We start from the raw sequence: 17,274 nt of genomic DNA, 5'->3' as shown, positions 1-17,274 counted from the left end.
CTTCCATCATTACATGATCTTTGTTTTCCATATTGTGAGTGAGTGGATTCTGATATTTCATGCCTTTTTCAAGGTAAAATCATCTCTGCCCCCCAATAACACTAAGCTCAATTTCTACATCATCCCTTTCCATTATAATCTCAACATCCTTGCACTACTTTTCTAAGAGGGACATATTTGGGATCCGCAGCTTGAGACTGGTGGTCGCAAAATCTTAAAATTCCATCAAAACTGTACACATAACTTTATTTGTTTATCACCAAATAGTGGTTTAAGCCCATTTTTTACCTATCAAGTATGTAATAAACAAAATTGGAAAGATAAGAAATATTTTGATTTGATTTCCCTTTTGATCAGAATTACAATTTACAAAACCATGTATCTGAAGAGATATTGATGATGGTTATATACAATAGTAGTTTATAGATCCTAAGTGCTACATCTCTTACTGCGCATCCTAGCCCCCCAGCTCATCCTCCCTGAATCATTGCTGCTTCTAATAAGCTCTTCAAGCTGAGATTGCCATCTGTCTTCCCACTCTTCTCTACCCACATGATTATGACCTCCTTTTCTACCATTGAAAAGACCTCTAGCCATGTCTCTGTCGTACGAAGCTCTGGATTCAGGATCCGACAGCGTTTCATAGGCTTCCTGAACTTGTAAAAACCTCTTCGTGTATTCCTCTGTTTTGTCAGCCGGAGATACATCAGGATGATATTTCCTGGCTAGTTGCCGGTATGCGTTTTTAATTTCAGAAAGTGTTCCGCTCTCTGATATTCCTAATAACTCGTACAAGGTACTCTCCGTGTTCAGATATACTGTTTCGGCTTCCACGGCTGCTGCTGAAGCCTTAATTCGAGAGGAGGATTTGGATTGCCTTCTCATCGGAGGAATTAAATTTTGTTTTGGGAAATTGGTATTATTGAACTTCAGGTGAGAAGATGATGATGATGGATTAAGAAAGGTTTTTGATTTTGAAACTCCGATTGAGGAAAGGTTGAAGGTGGTTTCGCTTCCGATTGAGATCATCTGGATACTCATTTTATTTTATGCGTTTAAACTTGTTGAGATAAAAGGAGATAAGAAGAGGGTATTTATAGAAGGGAAGGCAATAATTTAATGAGGCAGTGTGTGTACTTGTGGACATAAGCTAGTCTACGTTTAATTTTGGCATAATCTATTCCTTTTCTTACACTCATCTTACACGGATTTGGAAATTAATTGCTATAACTTAAATCACAATTTTTTTTTTAGGTATAATCAATTTGAGAAAATAACAATTTAATATTAGAATACATGAATTCAGTGGCGGAACCAGAAATTGACAGTTGGGGGCTAATTTTAGTCCGACTATTAGGAATAATTTTTCGAATTCCAGCTCATTAGGGCTGAACAATTTTTTTTAAAACTTCCAGCACACACTTTGTTGTTTTGGTATGTTGACTAAAAATTATAATATTTTCACACTTTTTTTTTATTTTCCGCTATAAATTTTTTATAATTTTCATAAAATTTAATTTACAAATTAAGTTAATTGAGTCTCAAAAAGTAAGAAGCTAATTGTTTTATAGATAATAAATTCTTAAAAAATAGATATAATAATAATAAGTTCAAATAAAACAATAAAGAGTCCAATTGACAATATAAAATTCAAATAAAACAAAAAAATAAGTTTGGTGTGGTTTGAACTCATACCTCTAAACTTAAAACAAAATTATTTACCAACTTGACTACTTTAAACTATTAAAGTAATACTACATAGGTTAAATATATACAAATATTAGAAAGGCTACACGAGATAAAACTAACGATACTTAAGGATGGAGCCGGTGGCCGGAGGGGCTTCGGCTCCCCGGGCTCTGCCGCCCCTGCATGAATTTTTAATACTCAATAAATTTGCAACTACTATGAAGAATTGCTAAATTTCATTATTGGAACTATTTTATTTTTGTAACTTTTTTAATGTTGAATTATATTTGGTTTTTATTATAATTTTCTTTGTAATTCATTTTTATAAAGGAAATGCTATTTTAATTTTCATTACTTTCATCATTAATTTTTTTTATAATTAATTAATTTAAAGATTAATTAATTCAACAAAATTTACTAATATTTTATAAAATTTATTAAGCTATAATTAATTCATTAATAATTGAAATTTATATTAAAATATTAATTATGTTCACAAATTAAATTTGATGTGATTATAGGATGGAAGGACTCTAACTCGATGACTCAATAATAACTAAAAAAAATTATATTGACTTGGATAATAATAAGGTGTTAGTCAATAAAAATTATGAACACTTTTAGTTTGAGGTACTGTTTTCCTTTTAGTTTTTTTTTTATCATATAACATATGTGATGTCGAAGAAAGTAAATATTTAAGACCCAGAATCATACATGGAGATCCAGCTTAAATGACCATTAATCAGACTCTTCTTACCAAGATTAGATTTTCGATTCTTCCTGAGTAGGGTATTCCAATCCTACTCTAATGAGGTGTCTTTGACATTTGTAATTATTTCCTAAATAGAATGAGTCCTGCCTCTATATAAATTCTTTCCTGAATAGATTAGACTATTTAAAATATCATATGATTCTCCACTCATATATAATGGGTCTCACTCCCTCAAAATGTACATTTTTTTTTTACTTCTAATGAAATATTACTCTTATTACTGCCACTTTTTTTCTCTTAGATTAAGACTGATGTGATCGCCAAAGAGTCTCATTCCTCATTGGGATTCGACAAATCTCAGTCTTGTAGGAATGTTGGAGAAAAACAGAGCCAAATCTTCTAGAAAGTTATCTAGATTCTTAGGAGATATTTTTCGTATATGTTGTCATTAGTGCGGCGAGATGGACCTAAGATATCATTATCAGTTTGTAAGATCTCTTTTCAAAATATAACACTAACATTCTAGAGGAAAATGTTGATTTTACGGTTGTAAGCTAGATAAAAGACTAGGCAAGGCAGAATGAAGTTAATGTCATGGTTATGAGTCTATAATCCCAATATTCAGCTAACAAAGCTAGATTATCAAAGAGCAAAGAGTTCATAAAAGAAGGGTATAATTATTTGAACCACTCTTTTACATCCATCAACCATGTAACAACACCATATGTAGATTCTTTGATTGTCAAGGCAGCATTACTGAGTTTGACTCTAATTGAGCATGTGGATGAGATTGAAAATGCTATTGTGGTAGAAGGAGTTCTTCGAATAATCGAAAACAAAAGAAAGGGTGAATGGAAAATCATCAAACTGCTGAAGGAAGAACATGAAGTTGTTTAAGCCTACTAGTATAAATAAGACTTATCTCCTCCATTTATAAGATACATTAATATTAAGATATTCTTACGCTCTTATGATTTCTCTCCATCAAAATTTTACTCTATTATATTAAACTTCATGTATGCGCGCGCGCACACACACACGTGTGTATATATATATATATATATATATATATATATATATATATATATATATATATAAATGTAATTATCATCATATTATAATCTATAAATTAATTTATAACACTTATTCTTATTTATTCAGTACTCTAGCCATATAGGAAGTATGCTATTGTTCCCATCAAATGAAGTTGCTACCAACAATGTGTGTTTATACTTCTCGTACAAGAATTTTCCATCTATCAATATCACAGGTTGACAATGTTTGAAACCCTTGATGCATAGTTTAAAATTCCAAGAAACTCGCTTGAGTATTTGATGATGTTGATTATGTATTTCATCTGTCATTAAACAAGTCACATATCCCAGATTATGGTTTTTCAAAGCATTCAAGTATTGAGGCAACATGTTGCAGGACTCTTTCCAATTGCTGAAAATCTTTTCCGACGTCTTGTTTTTCTCAAACCACATCTTCTTGTATGACACACAAAAGTTGAATTGTATTTTGATGTTTGCTTATATAACACCAACACTCAACTTTGGATCTTTTGTAAACCATCTCCATAATGTGCACAATCATCTTAATATCAAGCATATTATGGTCTTGCATCAAGAGTGAACCAAATCATGTATGAGGACCATTATACATACTTATTATCCAATAGCCAAATTTTTTCTTCAAATGTGCCCTTAACCACTAATCACAATTTTGTTCTGATTTCCAACACTTCAGGACTAATTTGTGTGGTTGGAACTAAACTGTTGGGTATGATACATTTCGTTTCATTGATATTTATTTACTATTGATTGAACGTCCTCTTTCTCAATAAAAACTAATTCTTTTCTCAACTCCGATATACTCCATCCCACACCCAAATTTTTTGGATTCATTTGAAGCCTCATATGCACGATCTTCTTCTATCGTTCAATATGCAGGAGCTGGAAATGTAAACGATGATAAATGAGAAATCCTTGGGATACCATATAATATAAAATAATAATAAAATGAATTAAGGTAAAAATAGGATTTTAGGGAATAGATATTTAGAATTAAAAATTAGAATAGACTATAAATAAAATGAAAATAAAATAGAATTTTAATAGGATTTAAAAGGAATAGAATTTTAGTTGAATAAAATAGGATTTTAAAGGAACAGAAATAAACTAGGAATTAAAATCAAATAAAATGAATTAGATGGAGTTTTAATAGGATTAAAATAGAATAAAAATATTTATTATAATTAAAAAAAAATCCGTTTTTCTAAAGGAAAACGGGTAGCCTACCAGTTTTGTCTAGGCAAAATCGGGTAGCCTACCCCTTTTTACCTAGGCAAAATGGGTAGGCTACCCGATTTTATCTAGGCAAAACTGGTAGTTCATACGGTCGGTCCATGGACCGGACCGTATGGGCTACCCGTTTAGAGTAAATTCAACGAAAAAAAAAAGTTCGTTTCAAGTTAAATTCGTTAAATTTCAGATTATTGGTTAATACGAAACTTAGATGTTCAAGTATTTTTCATTGTTTTGGAGACATGATTTTTCTTCGTTTTGTTCTTCGGGGTTGAGAGAATTTCATTTTTTTGAATGAAAAATGAAAAGGGAAAAAATGTCAAACAGGAGGCGACGGTAAGGAAAATAGGGGTGACGAATAGCAAAACCCTTATTATTTGGCAGGGAACCAATTTAATCGCGGTTTCAACTAATTTAAAAATTAATCGTGATGACCGTTAATTAATTTTTTGATCAAGGCTTAAAGTATTATTTGACTTGATCTATCCAAAATTTTGCAATTTGGCTTTTGAACTATTGTTTGGTTATATTTGGTCCTTGATCTATCCCAATTGATAAAATTTCATCCAATTTGTATTAAAACTTAACCAACTGTTATCTCATTGATGAGTAATGATATTTTGACACTTAAATTTAATAGATTTTAGTTCAGGATTTATTTTTTAATCTAATTAATTATTTCCACATAATATGGTAACAAAAACTTTAAGAAATATCTCGTATCAAGTTCAAGTGTCAAAATATAGTTACTCATCAATGAGTTAACGGTTCGGTTAAGTTTTAATACAAATTGGATAAAATTTCACCAATTGGGATAAGTCAAGGGCCAAATGTGACTAAATAATAGACCATGGCTCAAATGACAAAATTTTGGATAGGTCAGGGGCCAAATAATGCCTTAAGCTTTTGATCAATTAATTCCGCCATTTGCTAGGTCTTTTCGTTTATTTTTACCGACTTACTATTCATTTGGATTGACTGATTTAGATCTTTTATCGAAAGATTTTTTTTCATAGGTCCTCCGACCTTAATGTCTATACATGCCACACGAGTTAAACCAGGTGAAAGGAGGACCAATAAACAGGGGCGGATCCAGCCCAGGGCTCGGGGGGCTCCGGCCCCTCCGGCCGCTGGCTCCACCCTTGAGTAAAATTTGCTCGGTAGTTGATAGTAGGGATGGCAACGGGTAGTGTACCCGCGGGTACCCAGCACTACCCGACCCTAATGGGACTACCCGTACCCTGTATAAAAGGGTATGGGAAGGGTATGAGATCAAAATAATTACCTGTTAGGGTAATGGGACGGGTATGGGAATACCCCACAGGGTACCCGGTACCTGTTACCCGTCATAATTCTTTTATATATTAAAAAAATTATTGTTTTTTAGATGTAATATTTGAGATTTTAAACCCCAACCTTTTGTTTTTCAACCATTGAGTGATACCACTAAGCTACTTATTCTTATTGATTAAGGTTCAATTTGTTCAATTTTTAGATAAATTATTTATTAAATTTATACTTTGTTAAATTTGTAATATTTTTTATTTTATTTATTGATTTTTAACGGGTAAGGGTACCCGTGGGTACCCGCGAATTAAATGGGAAGGGTATGGGATGCAAAAATATACCCGTTAGGGTAATGGGACGGGTACGGGTAATTAAAAAATAAACGGGTAAGGGTTTGGGATCGGCACTACCCGCGGGTACCCTACCCGTTGCCATCCCTAGTTGATAGCCCCTCTATTTATATTATATTAATGCGTATTTGTCAAGTTATAACAATATGTTGAGGTGGTTGGGTTGGTTAAGGGGCTTGTTTTGATGTAAAAGTCATGGGTTCAAACCCCTTAACATCATTTTTTGGTATTATTTATCTAATTTATTTTTAGGTAATTAATTTATTAGTCCCTATATTTTGACAAAACACACTGTTTAGTCCCTGTATTTTCAAAAACACATGGTAAAGTCACTAACCTTTTTCTCAGTGAACTGTTTAGTCCTTCCGTCTGTTTGTTAGATTTTTTACCGTTTATGACTTCGGAAATGACTAAATTACACTTTACTATTTACCTTCAAACTTTAGAAGAGGAAATCCAATTTAGAAGAAGAAGTTATTTGTATGGAGAACAAGAAAAAGAACAAATCCAATGCTTACGAATTTGAACGATTAAGGAGAAAATCAAGAAGAAGAACACTCAAAATTGATTTCAGATGCATTAGAGTTTAAAGGAAATGAAAATAAAGGAAAAGAATAATGCAAATCCAAATTGACTAACAAAATCTTCATGAGAGTCTAACGGCAGGGACTAAACAGTTCACTGAGAAAAAAGTTAGGGACTAAACAGTTCATCGAAAAAAAGGTTAGGGACTTTATCATGTGTTTTTGAAAATATAGGGACTAAACAGTGTGTTTTGTCAAAATATAGGGACTAATAAATTAATTACCCTTTATTTTTTCCCTCTTTTAAATTTTTTTTTTCAAATATAATTTTTAAGCAATTAATGTTTGATTTATAAAATATTAAATATCTCTACTTCTTCTAGACCTAACATTTTTACTTTTTTTAGCATTCAACACACTAGAACGACGAAAATGTAGGTGTTTTAGTTTAGGAAATCAACATTGGACATATAGAAAATTAAATAAGTTTAACGTTTTTCACTTTTGCCAAAATGAAGCAGTTTTATTATGCTAGAGGCTAAAAAAAATTGCGCAACCCTAACGGGCTGGACTTTTAAAAATTACCGTAAACTACACAACTAAAAATTAAGCAGTTTTATTATGCTAGAGGCTAAAAAAAATTGCGCAGCCCTAACGGGCTGGACTTTTAAAAATTACCATAAACTACATAATTAAAAATTAACCCCCAAACCTCAAATCCTGGATCCACCACTGCTAATAAACCCCAAATTAATAAACATCAGCTCTTGAATCCAGTTATTACACAATTTTATTGTTTATGAAAACACAAGTCTAAAGTGAATAAGGTTTGAAGGAAGAGTAAAGAAGTGAATGGTGAAGTTAAAGTTGAATGAAAAGATGATGAAATGAGAAGGGTGAGAATATTAGAAGAGTTATATAGGCTTAATAGGCATCCAACCCCTTATACTTGTAATTTTTTTTCACCTGGCCCCTTAATTTAGGGGACAACCTCTCAACCCCCTCAACTCTCCAAAAACATCACATACAACCCCTTACATCACTATGTTCGGTCAAAATATTGACTCGTGTAGAAAACGTGCTCGACTGTTGACTACACCAATGCCACATATCATTTTTTTTATTAAATTTTTTCATATTCGTGCGAGGTGTTGTCGCTGTTTGTCGTCGCAGCCTTATCGAGGTGCTGAGGTTGGCGATAATGGTCGTCAAGGTGAAATGTATCCAAGTGATTGTTATAAAAATGACACGTGGCATTGGTGTAGTCAACAGTCAAGTACGTTTTCTATACGAGTTAATATTTTGACCGAATATAATGGTATAAGGGGTTGTATGTGACGTTTTGGGAAAGTTGAGGGGGTTGAGAGGTTATTTCCTAAGTTGAGGGGATCAGGTGAAAAAAAGTTACAAGTTTAGGGGGTTGAGTGCCTATTAAGCCTAATATATATAAATAAATTGCTAGAGGAATTCGAATTAGAGGAGTAAAATAACATTCTACCATTTTCGTTTCTACTTCTTGCATGGGAGTAGAGGCTTTGCGTACGAATTTGTGAGATTCGCATACCCAACTAACATGTCAGGAGACCAGTTAAAGCATAACTAATCTCACTTTTTTTATATTCAGAATTTCTGATCCGGTTATTGATGTAGATTGGAGTCGATTGAGAGTTTTAATCGTAAACTCACAAAGATTACAACTTCTCTAACTAAACTAGAAGGTTGAATAAACCCAACAAGGATAACATTGGTGCTCCAATGGAGACTTTTAATTTCAATTTCATCAAAGTTAAGCATCATTACAAATTAAGGAGCTTATATACTCCAACAAAAGAAAGAGGGAAAAGACTAGGGGTAAATTACATATGATGGTTTACAACCTTTACCTGTTTTCACACTTTGGTGTACAATTAAAATTATTTCACACTTAAATTTACAACCTTCTAGTGACCTCACACTAAAGTGTACACCAGGTAAAAATGACCGGTCAACCCAGTCAACATGCCAAATCATCAATTTTAACCAATATTTTAATGAAAATGAGACACACTCATTTTCTTCAACTTTATATCTTCATCTTTATTTTCTTTCTCCTCCATTTTTATCAAATATAATTTCTCTCTCTAACTCTCATCTCTCTCATTTTCACTTTCTCCCTCTAACTCTCCTCTCTCTCTAATTTTCCATTTCTCTCTCTCCCTTTACAGCCAATTAATGAAAGTTTTCATATGGAATGTCCAGGAACAACTTCCATGAGATTGAGATCATATAATTAACTCTTATTATTATTACTATGTAAAACTATGAAAATCATATATTCTCTATTGAATCTGTAAAATGAAAATGCAGGAGACGAGAAGAAGAAACAAAATGAAATAGGTTCAATAATAGAAAAATGCTATAACAATTATTTTGCAGACACCAAAGACTAGACCTTGGCTGATTTCTACAGAGTTGTTTGTCAAACTGTCGAGTAATTATTTAATTAATTAATCAATCAAATATATAATTTCTTTGAATATAAAGTTTAATAATATGGAATCAGCAAGGAAGAATTTCAAAAGATATTGGAAGAAGTGATAATGAAAACTGGGTTTACAGGATTTGGATCAAAAGATATACTAATATTCCTCTATGGAATTCCAGTTGCTGCTTTGTTCATCAAGCAACGATTGCCCCTAAAGCTCTCCCAGATGATGTTTTCATCCTTGTTGTCACTTCTGCTACTGTTTTTCTCCTTGCCAAGCTAAACAAAATTTGATTCTAAATAACAAAATGTCGAAATATGTAATGGAAAGCAACAAATTTAAATTAAAAATTGATGATTGCAAAAATTTAAATTAAAAATGGTTGAACTTCCCGAAGTTTTCTCAGCATGTCATGGTGGAGCTGTTATGTATCAATTAGCTTGGGGATATCTTGTCCGCTGGTATCCATCCCATTAATGGAAGTTTTCTTATGGATTTTTTTGTTGAAAAAATTAGCTGTAAAGGGAGAGAGAAAGAGAGAATTAGAGAGAGAGAGAGAGAGAGAGGAGAGTTAGAGGGAGAAAGTGAAAATGAGAGAGATGAGAGTTAGAGAGAGAAATAATATTTGATAAAAATGGAGGAGGTAGAAAATAAAGATAAAGATGTAAGGTTGAAGAAGATGAGTGAGTCCCATTTTTATTAAAATATTGGTTAAAAAATGATAATTTTGCATGTTGACTGGGTTGACGGATCATTTTTACCTGGTGTATACTTTAATGGGAGGTCACCAGAAGGTTGTACACTTTAATGTGAAAAAATTTTGGTTGTACACCAAAGTGTAAAAACACGTAAAGGTTGTACACCACGTATGCAATTTACCCAAAGACTAGAAACCCTTGGATAGGGTTTTTAGCAAAACATGTGAAAAAGGGTAGGATAGAGAAGGGGAAGAAATAATGGCAATCTAGTAAATTTGTGGGTGATGGCAAAACAGTAATTAAGCAAGAGCAGAAAGGGTCCCCAATGGTGAGAACTTGGAGGAGAAGTATTCTCCAGCTGAGCACGCCCCGCGCCTCCAGAGTCACGCCTCGCGTGTTAGAGCTCCTGACCTTGGTGACGCTCCTTGCAGGAACTCACGCGTGGCGTCTTCGGGACTACGCCCCGCGTAGTTGACTCCCTGGACTTTCTTCGTTTCGGAGGCTGGGTTTACGCTCCGCGTACAAGGAGACACGCCCCGTGTAAGAGAGCTACTGGTCTTTCCTTTGGAAATAGGGTCCTCCACACCCCGCGCGCTAACAAGCACGCGCGTGTTCGGTTGGCTGCCTTTGTTTTCGCCTTCCCCCAATGGATCTCCCCGTGTCCCGTCTCTTGTCTTCGGATTCATGCTCTAGGAACAGATACCCTCATCATTCTCCCCTTCTTTAAAAGAGTCGGACCCCGTCTCGGACACCTTGATCGGTAACGACCAATCCGGCTTCCACAAGCTTAAATCCTGCACATTTAAAGAAGAAGATATCTTCCCAAGCCAATTAGGAAGGGTTAGTTGGTAGGCATTGGCACTAATCTTCTTGGCAACTCGGTACGGGCCATACTTCCTCGGTCTTAATTTGCTACTAGTGGCATGCGTGAGCCGCTCTTTGCCCAAATACACCATCACCTCATCCTCAGCCTCAGGCCTTGACCTTGTTATTTTTCTCCTCGATGCTATGCCGGACTTCTTGGTGCATTTCACGGTAATCATTGGCTAAATTGTGGGCGGCTATACTCTTCTTCTCTCCCGTTGGGACCTCTCCCAAATCAAGTGAATGGTTGGGTGCCTTGGTGTACACAACCTCGAAAGGGGTCTTTCTGGTGGTGGAACTCACGGTGGAGTTGTAAGCAAATTCGGCTTGGGCGATCACATAGTCCCACATCTTGGGCTTGTCCCGACATTTGCTTCTTAATAGATTTCTCGAGGTCCGATTTACCGCTTCAGTCTGCCCATCCGTTTGGGGGTGAGTTGTGGTACTAAACTTTAAGGTGGTTCCCAGAATAGTCCACAATGTTCGCCAAAAGTGGCTAACGAACTTCGTGTCTCGATCCGACACTATACTCTTTGAAACCCCATCTAGTCTAACCACCTCACGAAAGAAAAGCTTAGCAATGGCGGTGGCATCATTAATCTTCTGACACAGCATGAAATGGGCCATTTTTGAGAACCTATCCACCACTACGAAAATAGAATCCATGCCACGTTGGGTCCTTGGTAGCCCCAACACAAAGTCCATGGATAGATCCTCCCAAATGGTGTCCAGAATCGATAGGTGCATACGTAACCCGGCATTAGTAGCATGCCCCTTGGATGTTTGGCAATTCTCACATCGCTCCACGATGTACGCAACATCTCACCTCATCCTAAGACAAAAGTACCGGGAGCTAACCGCTTCAAAGGTCTTGTCCCTACCAAAGTGACCTCCTAACACTCCTCCATGTAGTTCCCGGATCACTCTCTCTCGGATGGACGTACCCGAAAGACACAACTGACTCCCCCTCATGAGGAAACCGTCAATCAACTGATACTCGCTCCCTTCGGTGCCACTTCTACACTTCTCCCATTCAATTCCAAAGTCCGGGTCATCATGGTACTCCCTCTTGATGTGCTCAAAATCAACTAACTCCAGGGCTACTGTTTTGAGGAGGGCGACCCTTCGACTCAAGGCGTCCGCCACTTTGTTTTGTTGACCCGCCTTGTGGAGAAGTTTATAAGGGAACTTGTCCATAAAAGCGGACCATCTAGCATGCATGGAGCTCCGGAGTTGTTTTTGACTTGCCAAGTATTTGAGGGCTTGGTGGTCGGTGTACAACATGAATTCCTTCCCAATGAGATAGTGCTCCCATGTCTTGAGAGCCCGCACTACCGCATAGAACTCCTTATTATAGGTGGCCCACTTTTGTTGTGAATCACATAGTTTCTCACTGAAATATGCAATGGGCCGCCTCTCTTGCATCAACACTCCCCCAACTCCTACTCCACTCGCATCACACTCTACTTCAAAGAGCTTATCAAAATCGGGAAACGCTAAAACCGGAGCGGTGCTTAGCTTTTCCTTTATCAATGCAAAACTATTCTTTTGCTCGTCTTCCCACTTGAAGCCTCTACCCTTCTTCAAACACTCGGTCATAGGAGCCACGATAGAGCTGAAATTCCGGATGAATCGTCTATAGAATGTAGCTAACCCATGGAAGCTTCTAATGTCGCTAACTGTCTTTAGAGTCGGCCACTCCCGAATAGCTCTAACTTTCTCTTCATCAACCCGGATACCATTCCCACTGACCACATACCCGAGAAACACCAAGCTCTCCATCACAAAATCACACTTCTTAGTGTTGGCAAAGAGTTGGTTCTCCCGAAGCAATACTAAGACGGTCCTCAAGTGCTCTACATGTTCCTCTAACGTCTTACTATGGATGAGGATATCATCGAAGTAGACCACTACAAACTTCCCAATCACCGGACGTAAAACTTGGTTCATCAACCTCATAAAAGTACTCGGTGAATTGGTCATTCCAAATGGCATCACTAGCCACTCATACAATCCATCATGCGTCTTAAACGCCGTCTTCCACTCATCTCCTGCCTTAATCCAAATTTGGTGGTACCCGCTTCTCAAGTCAATCTTTGAAAAGACCTTGGACCCACCCAATTGGTCAAGCATATCATCAAGTCGGGAAATCGGGAACTTGTACCGTATAGTGATCTTGTTGATGGCTCGGCTATCTACACACATCCTCCATGACCCATCTTTCTTGGGTGTCAACAAGGCCAGCACCGCACATGGACTCATACTCTCTCTAACATAGCCCATACTTATCAACTCTTCCACCTTCTCCTTCATCACTTCACTCTCCTTGGGACTCATCCGGTAGTGAGGGAGACTAGGAAAACTAGCCCCCAGCACGAGATCAATAAGGTGTTGGATGTCCCTCCATCCTCGCTTCCTACCCCATTCGACGGTGTGCTAGATTTCACCATAACTATATAGACCGTTTGACTTTCCTCACACTCGTTAATAAACTCCTTGTGAGTTGGACAAACGATCAATGTAGACTTCTCTTTGGTCTTAGCTTCTCCCACAAGGGGTGTGAGAACATAACGAACCCCATCCTTCACAAACCGATAGGTATTCTTCTTTCTTGCATGGGTAGCATCTCGATCAAATTTCCACGGATGTCCCAACAATAGGTGGCATGCATCCATCTCCACAATGTCACAATAGACCTAATCCCGATCCTCTCCAATCTCAAGAGGTACCTGACACCTTTGAGTAACCTTTAACTCTCCCACGTTCTTGATCCACCCCGCACTATATGGACTAAGGTGCGCCTCAATAACCAAACTGAACCTCTTAGCGGTGGTGTCGCTAATAATATTCTCTTGGCTGCCACTATCAATAATCACATTGCACTTCACCCCTTGCACTAGGCATCGGGTTCGGAACAATTGGTGCCTTTGGTCCTCTTCTACTCTACTCGAGACCAAGAGTCTTCTCACAACATGTATGGCTTGCCCACTATCATATTCCCCATTATAATCATCATCAATCAGATCACAACAAACATCCCCTTCATCATCATATTCCTCATCGTCTTCGTATCGCTCAACCATGTTGGCGCTTCTTCTCTTGGGGCACTCATTGGAACGGTGGCCCGACTCATTACATCGAAAGCATTTGAAAGGAGCAGGCCTTGCATAGGGGTTGTTGCCCCTAGGGGGCTGTGCCGCCTTGAAAGGCCTTACATCCCCACTAGGTGCCTTTCCCGCACTAGGCGCCTTGGGATCGCTTGAACTTGCAATGCCCTTGCCTTTATCAATTCCTTTGGGAGCTCCTCTCCCTCCGTAAGTACTCTCAATCCCGGCTCTCCTATAGCCATCACGCCCCCTCAAACTCAACTGAGACTCGACCTTCAATGCTAAGTTACGGGCGTCTTAGACCCGAATCATCATTTTCGTTCCAATCCGGTCTTGAATGTTGTACCTCAATCCTTCAAGATACCTTGAAGTCTTTTGGCTTTTGGTTTCCGACAAGTTAGCCCTTGCCGAAAGCCGCAAGAACTCCGAGGTGTACTCGTGCACACTCCTTGCACCTTGAGAACAATTCCGATAAGAACTATAGATGTATTGCTCGTAGTCGGGTGGTAGAAACCTCTCCCTCAACATCGACTTGATTCTAAGCCAAGATCTAATCGGCTCCCTTCCTCCTCTTCTTCTCCCTTCTTTGACATTATCCCACCAAACCGAAGCTCCTCCTTTCAACCGATAAGCCACTAAACGGACTTTCCGATCCTCCGGTATACCCGTATAATCAAAGAACTGTTCCACCTCTAGCAACCAATCGAGAAAACCCTCTATGTCGAGTTCTCCTCTAAACGAGGGTAAGTCCACTTTCAACTTGAAGGCATCATCCCTCTCAAAATTCCCTCCATACGCCATTCTCCCATTCGGCTTGCCTCTATACCCGCCTCTTTCATTACCCCGACCCCATACGGATCATTCAAACCGAAATGTTCCCTTTCATACCCACCTACAACATCATTATGCAAAATATCCATATTCCCGGCACGCACATGCACAGGACCAACAACATCATTCACATGCATATCATTCATACGCCTATTATTCAAAGCATCATCATCCATTATAATCCCCATATTCCTTGCAATCCTAGGCATTTCAAAATCATCAAATAGATCCCCATCGCTATCGCTATCAACATTCCTAATGTTCACGGGATTAGTTCGTCTTACCTCTTGAACCCGAGGGCCCATTGGTTGTGGTGCATGATTTCTTCTAGTGGGTGGTGTTGGTTGTCGTTCATGTTGGGGGCGGATTGGCTCTTCGTGTTGCTGGTGAGGTTCTTCGGTGAGAAGAGCTTGAGCGTTCCGGCCTTCGAGTCTTAACCCTTCAATGGCAAGAAGGATAGCTCGCTTACTTGAGTCGTGTTTCTCGTCTAGCACTCGTAAGGAGTCCGTTAGTTGCCTCACGGCCCCTTCAAGCACCTCTACTCGTTGCTCCATGGATCTGGTGGCTTCGTTTGTGATACGTGGTTGAACCATTTCCGAGAAGAAGTCCCCGGGAAGGAAAACGATTTGGCTCTTATACCAACTGATGTAGATTGAAGTCGATTGAGAGTTTTAATCGTAAACTCACAAAGATTACAACTTCTCTAGCTAAACTAGAAGGTTGAATAAACCCAACAAGGACCTTGGTGCTCCAATGGAGGCTTTTAATTTCAATTTCATCAAAGTTAAGCATCATTACAAATTAAGGAGCTTATATACTCCAACAAAAGAAAGAGGGAAAAGACTAGAAACCCTTGGGTAGGGTTTTTAGCAAAACATGTGAAAAAGGGTAGGATAGGAAAGGGGAAGAAATAATGGCAATCTAGTAAATTTATGGGTGATGGCAAAACAATAATTAAGCAAGAGCAGAAATGGTCCCCAATGGTGAGAACTTGGAGGAGAAGTATTCTCCAGCTGAGCACGCCAATCGCCTCCAGAGTCACGCCCCGCGTGTTGGAGCTCCTGACCTTGGTGACGCTCCTTGCAGGAACTCACGCGTGGCGTCTTCGGGACTACGTCCCGCGTAGTTGACTCCCTGGACTTTCTTCATTTCGGAAGTTGGGTTTACGCTCCGCGTACAAGGAGACACGCCCCGCGTAAGAGAGCTACTGGTCTTTTCTCTGGAAACAGGGTCCTCCACGCCCCGCGTGCTAACAGGCACGCCCGCGTGTTTGGTTGACTACCTTTGCTTTCGTCTTCCCCCAATAGATCTCCTCGTGTCCCGTCTCTTGTCTCCGGATTCATGCTCGAGGACGAAATGCCCTCATCAGTTATTTAATAACGAACGTCTTTATAAATTATGAAACCGTTTAGGTGTCATTTAATTATAGCAGTAGGAAGAAAAGCAATACAGTATGCATTATTTTAAACCAAGCGTTTTGTAGGGATTAATTAGTAATTTTGATATTATTTAGAGAAAAAATCCATAATAATAAAAGTTGTGGAGAAAGCAAAATGTTAGAAAAACACCTAAATTTTCTAGAAACTTCAATTATGATTGATTTAAGAGTCCCATCAATGGGACCAGTAGGGTCATGACTCAGCAGGATTAAGCTTCAAATTTCAACACATGGCTCCACCTATACTTGATTTTTCAAATGGTATTTTAATTTTTCCTTTTTTTTTTTTTGTCCTAAAAAAGTTTATGGGAATAGAGTTGCTCTCCTCCAGCCAAGGGAAATCTTAATATAAAAAATTTAGGGAAAGTTGATATAGATCTTAATAACTATATATAGTATTTGATCACTAATCATGAGACTCAGACTTATTAAAATTTGAGAGTTAAAATTTAAACTTAGATTTAATAAAAATAAATGTAATTGTACCTGTGAACATTTCTGAAGATTAGATAAAATTAAAATGTTTAAAAATATGAAATAAGGTGTGACATTTACTCAGAAATTCTTTTCCATTATCTCCTCAACTAATCATCTATTTTTAATTCCATAAATTGTCCAGTTCTATTTTTAAAATTTAAAACACTATTTGATCATTTACCTATCCAACAAAATTTTCATATCCAAAATTTATTCATGTTGTCTATTATTTGACATAATCATTATCTCTTAATATAGATATTTTAACAATTGAACAGTACTGTGTTTTAAAGCTTTTTTACCATATAATTTCCTTATATATAAAAAATTAAGTTGATTAAAAAATATATAAAATGTTTTAAACTAAAATCTATATAGTCTAAAAGTTTTGTTATGTTTTCATGTAAATTGATAAAATTTCATCAATTAAACCATGTATGATAAAATAATAGATCACGATGTTAATAAAATTTTGGATAAATTAGATGGTAAATAGTCGTTTTAAGCTATTTTTAATCTTTCAAGT

The 17,274-nt window shown here is 37.2% G+C and overlaps 1 protein-coding gene across 1 annotated transcript; it reads right to left on the bottom strand.

Annotated features, from left to right (window-relative positions):
• Nucleotides 1-321: 321 nt before the first annotated feature.
• Nucleotides 322-1,074, bottom strand: LOC136230021 (chaperone protein dnaJ 20, chloroplastic-like). Its single transcript, XM_066018947.1, has one exon. The coding sequence runs from the start codon at nucleotides 1,039-1,041 to the stop codon at nucleotides 430-432; it is 612 nt and encodes a 203-aa protein (XP_065875019.1). The 5' UTR covers nucleotides 1,042-1,074; the 3' UTR covers nucleotides 322-429.
• Between the last annotated feature and the right edge of the window lie 16,200 nt (nucleotides 1,075-17,274).

The sequence above is a fragment of the Euphorbia lathyris genome, chromosome 5 (assembly GCF_963576675.1).
Source record: "Euphorbia lathyris chromosome 5, ddEupLath1.1, whole genome shotgun sequence".
NCBI classification, from domain to species: domain Eukaryota; kingdom Viridiplantae; phylum Streptophyta; class Magnoliopsida; order Malpighiales; family Euphorbiaceae; genus Euphorbia; species Euphorbia lathyris.
Note: the sequence above shows the minus strand (reverse complement) of the source record. Positions and strands in the feature narration are given on the sequence as shown.

Bases quoted from the DNA above. Each gene is read 5' to 3' on its own strand.
- LOC136230021 (XM_066018947.1), bottom strand. From the start codon at position 1,041: ATGAGTATCCAGATGATCTCAATCGGAAGCGAAACCACCTTCAACCTT.